The sequence below is a fragment of the Cariama cristata genome, unplaced genomic scaffold (assembly GCF_000690535.1).
Source record: "Cariama cristata isolate BGI_N322 unplaced genomic scaffold, ASM69053v1 scaffold22546, whole genome shotgun sequence".
NCBI classification, from domain to species: Eukaryota; Metazoa; Chordata; class Aves; order Cariamiformes; family Cariamidae; genus Cariama; species Cariama cristata.
In genome coordinates, this window is record NW_009621852.1 from 1,935 (window position 1) to 3,027 (window position 1,093).

At 62.5% G+C, this 1,093-nt stretch overlaps 1 protein-coding gene across 1 annotated transcript in view; it reads right to left on the reverse strand.

Annotated features, from left to right (window-relative positions):
- Positions 1-691, reverse strand: part of LOC104163218 (ras-related protein Rab-37) — a gene marked incomplete at both ends in the record, with an annotated part of 2,491 nt that extends 1,800 nt beyond the window's left edge. The window contains one exon of the mRNA XM_009702141.1: positions 581-691. Coding sequence (XP_009700443.1) covers positions 581-691 — 111 coding nt within the window. The remainder of the gene's footprint in view (positions 1-580) is intronic.
- Between the last annotated feature and the right edge of the window lie 402 nt (positions 692-1,093).

Genomic DNA, 1,093 nt, shown 5'->3' on the forward strand with positions numbered 1-1,093 from the left:
CCCCCTCACCACGTTGCGGCAGCCATGGGCAGAGCCCTGCCCGGGGACATCCCCGTGACTTCCAGCCTGCTGAAACGCTGCTCGACTCCGTGCTGCAGCTCTGCCTGCCCGTGCATCCCCAGCGAGACCCTGCAGCTGAAATGTGGTGAAGAGACAGCAGCGGGAGGGTTTAAACAGGAGCCAGTGACCTTAACAACTCCTCCGCAGCCCATTTCAGTCCTTTCAAGGCACACAATTACAGCAGTCGGTGTTTGCCCCCCACGAGCCGTTGGCCTCAGCCTGGCCAGTGCAGCATGCCGGTCGCCCACCACACACCCCCAGCCCAAGCAACCGGCCAGGATGGCCTAAACCGAGGCTGTTTGCTGATTTAAAGGCAAGAGGTGATGTTTCCAGAGAGCTCTTCTGACTGTTACCCCTCTCCCAGGGAGAGGTGGAAGGGTTTCAGCAAGCACCTGCAGCCGGTTGGGAGATTATTTGGGGTGCAGAGGCTGGAAACCCCCCCTCCCCTCTTCCCAGCACCCTGTCCTGACCAAGGTGTGGGTTGGGGGAGGCGAGGGGCTGGCAGCCATGGTGGTCTCACCCGGAAATCTATGCCCACGGTGGCTATGAACGTCCCGGAGAGAAAGGCCCGATCTTTGAACTGGAGCAGGAAGCAGGTTTTCCCCACGCCTGAGTCTCCAAGTAACATCACCTGCAAGATGGGCGCAGGGAGAGGAGTCAGTGGGATGGGGAGGGGGCAGCATCCCTAGGTGGTGCTGAGCCCCTCCGGTCCCTTGTCTCCCTCTGTTTCTTTCCCCAGAGCTGGTCCTGCTGGGTCTGGGGAGCCCCGTGAGAGCTGGGGGTGAGATGGGATCCCTGAGGGTGCAGCCAAGCGTGCCCGAGGGCGGCGGAGCAGCCGCCAGTCACTGAAGAGGGGAAGAGCAGAAGAGGAGAGCTGGTGGGAAGGCAGGTACCACAGCAAGAAGAGATGTCTCCTGGCGGGCCCTTGGCCATCTCCCAGCCCAGGAAGCTCCTGGAGAACCGGCCGCAGCTCCCAGACACCGCAGCTCCCAGACACATGGAGCTGCCTCTGCCCCCGCTTTGCCCCGGGCTC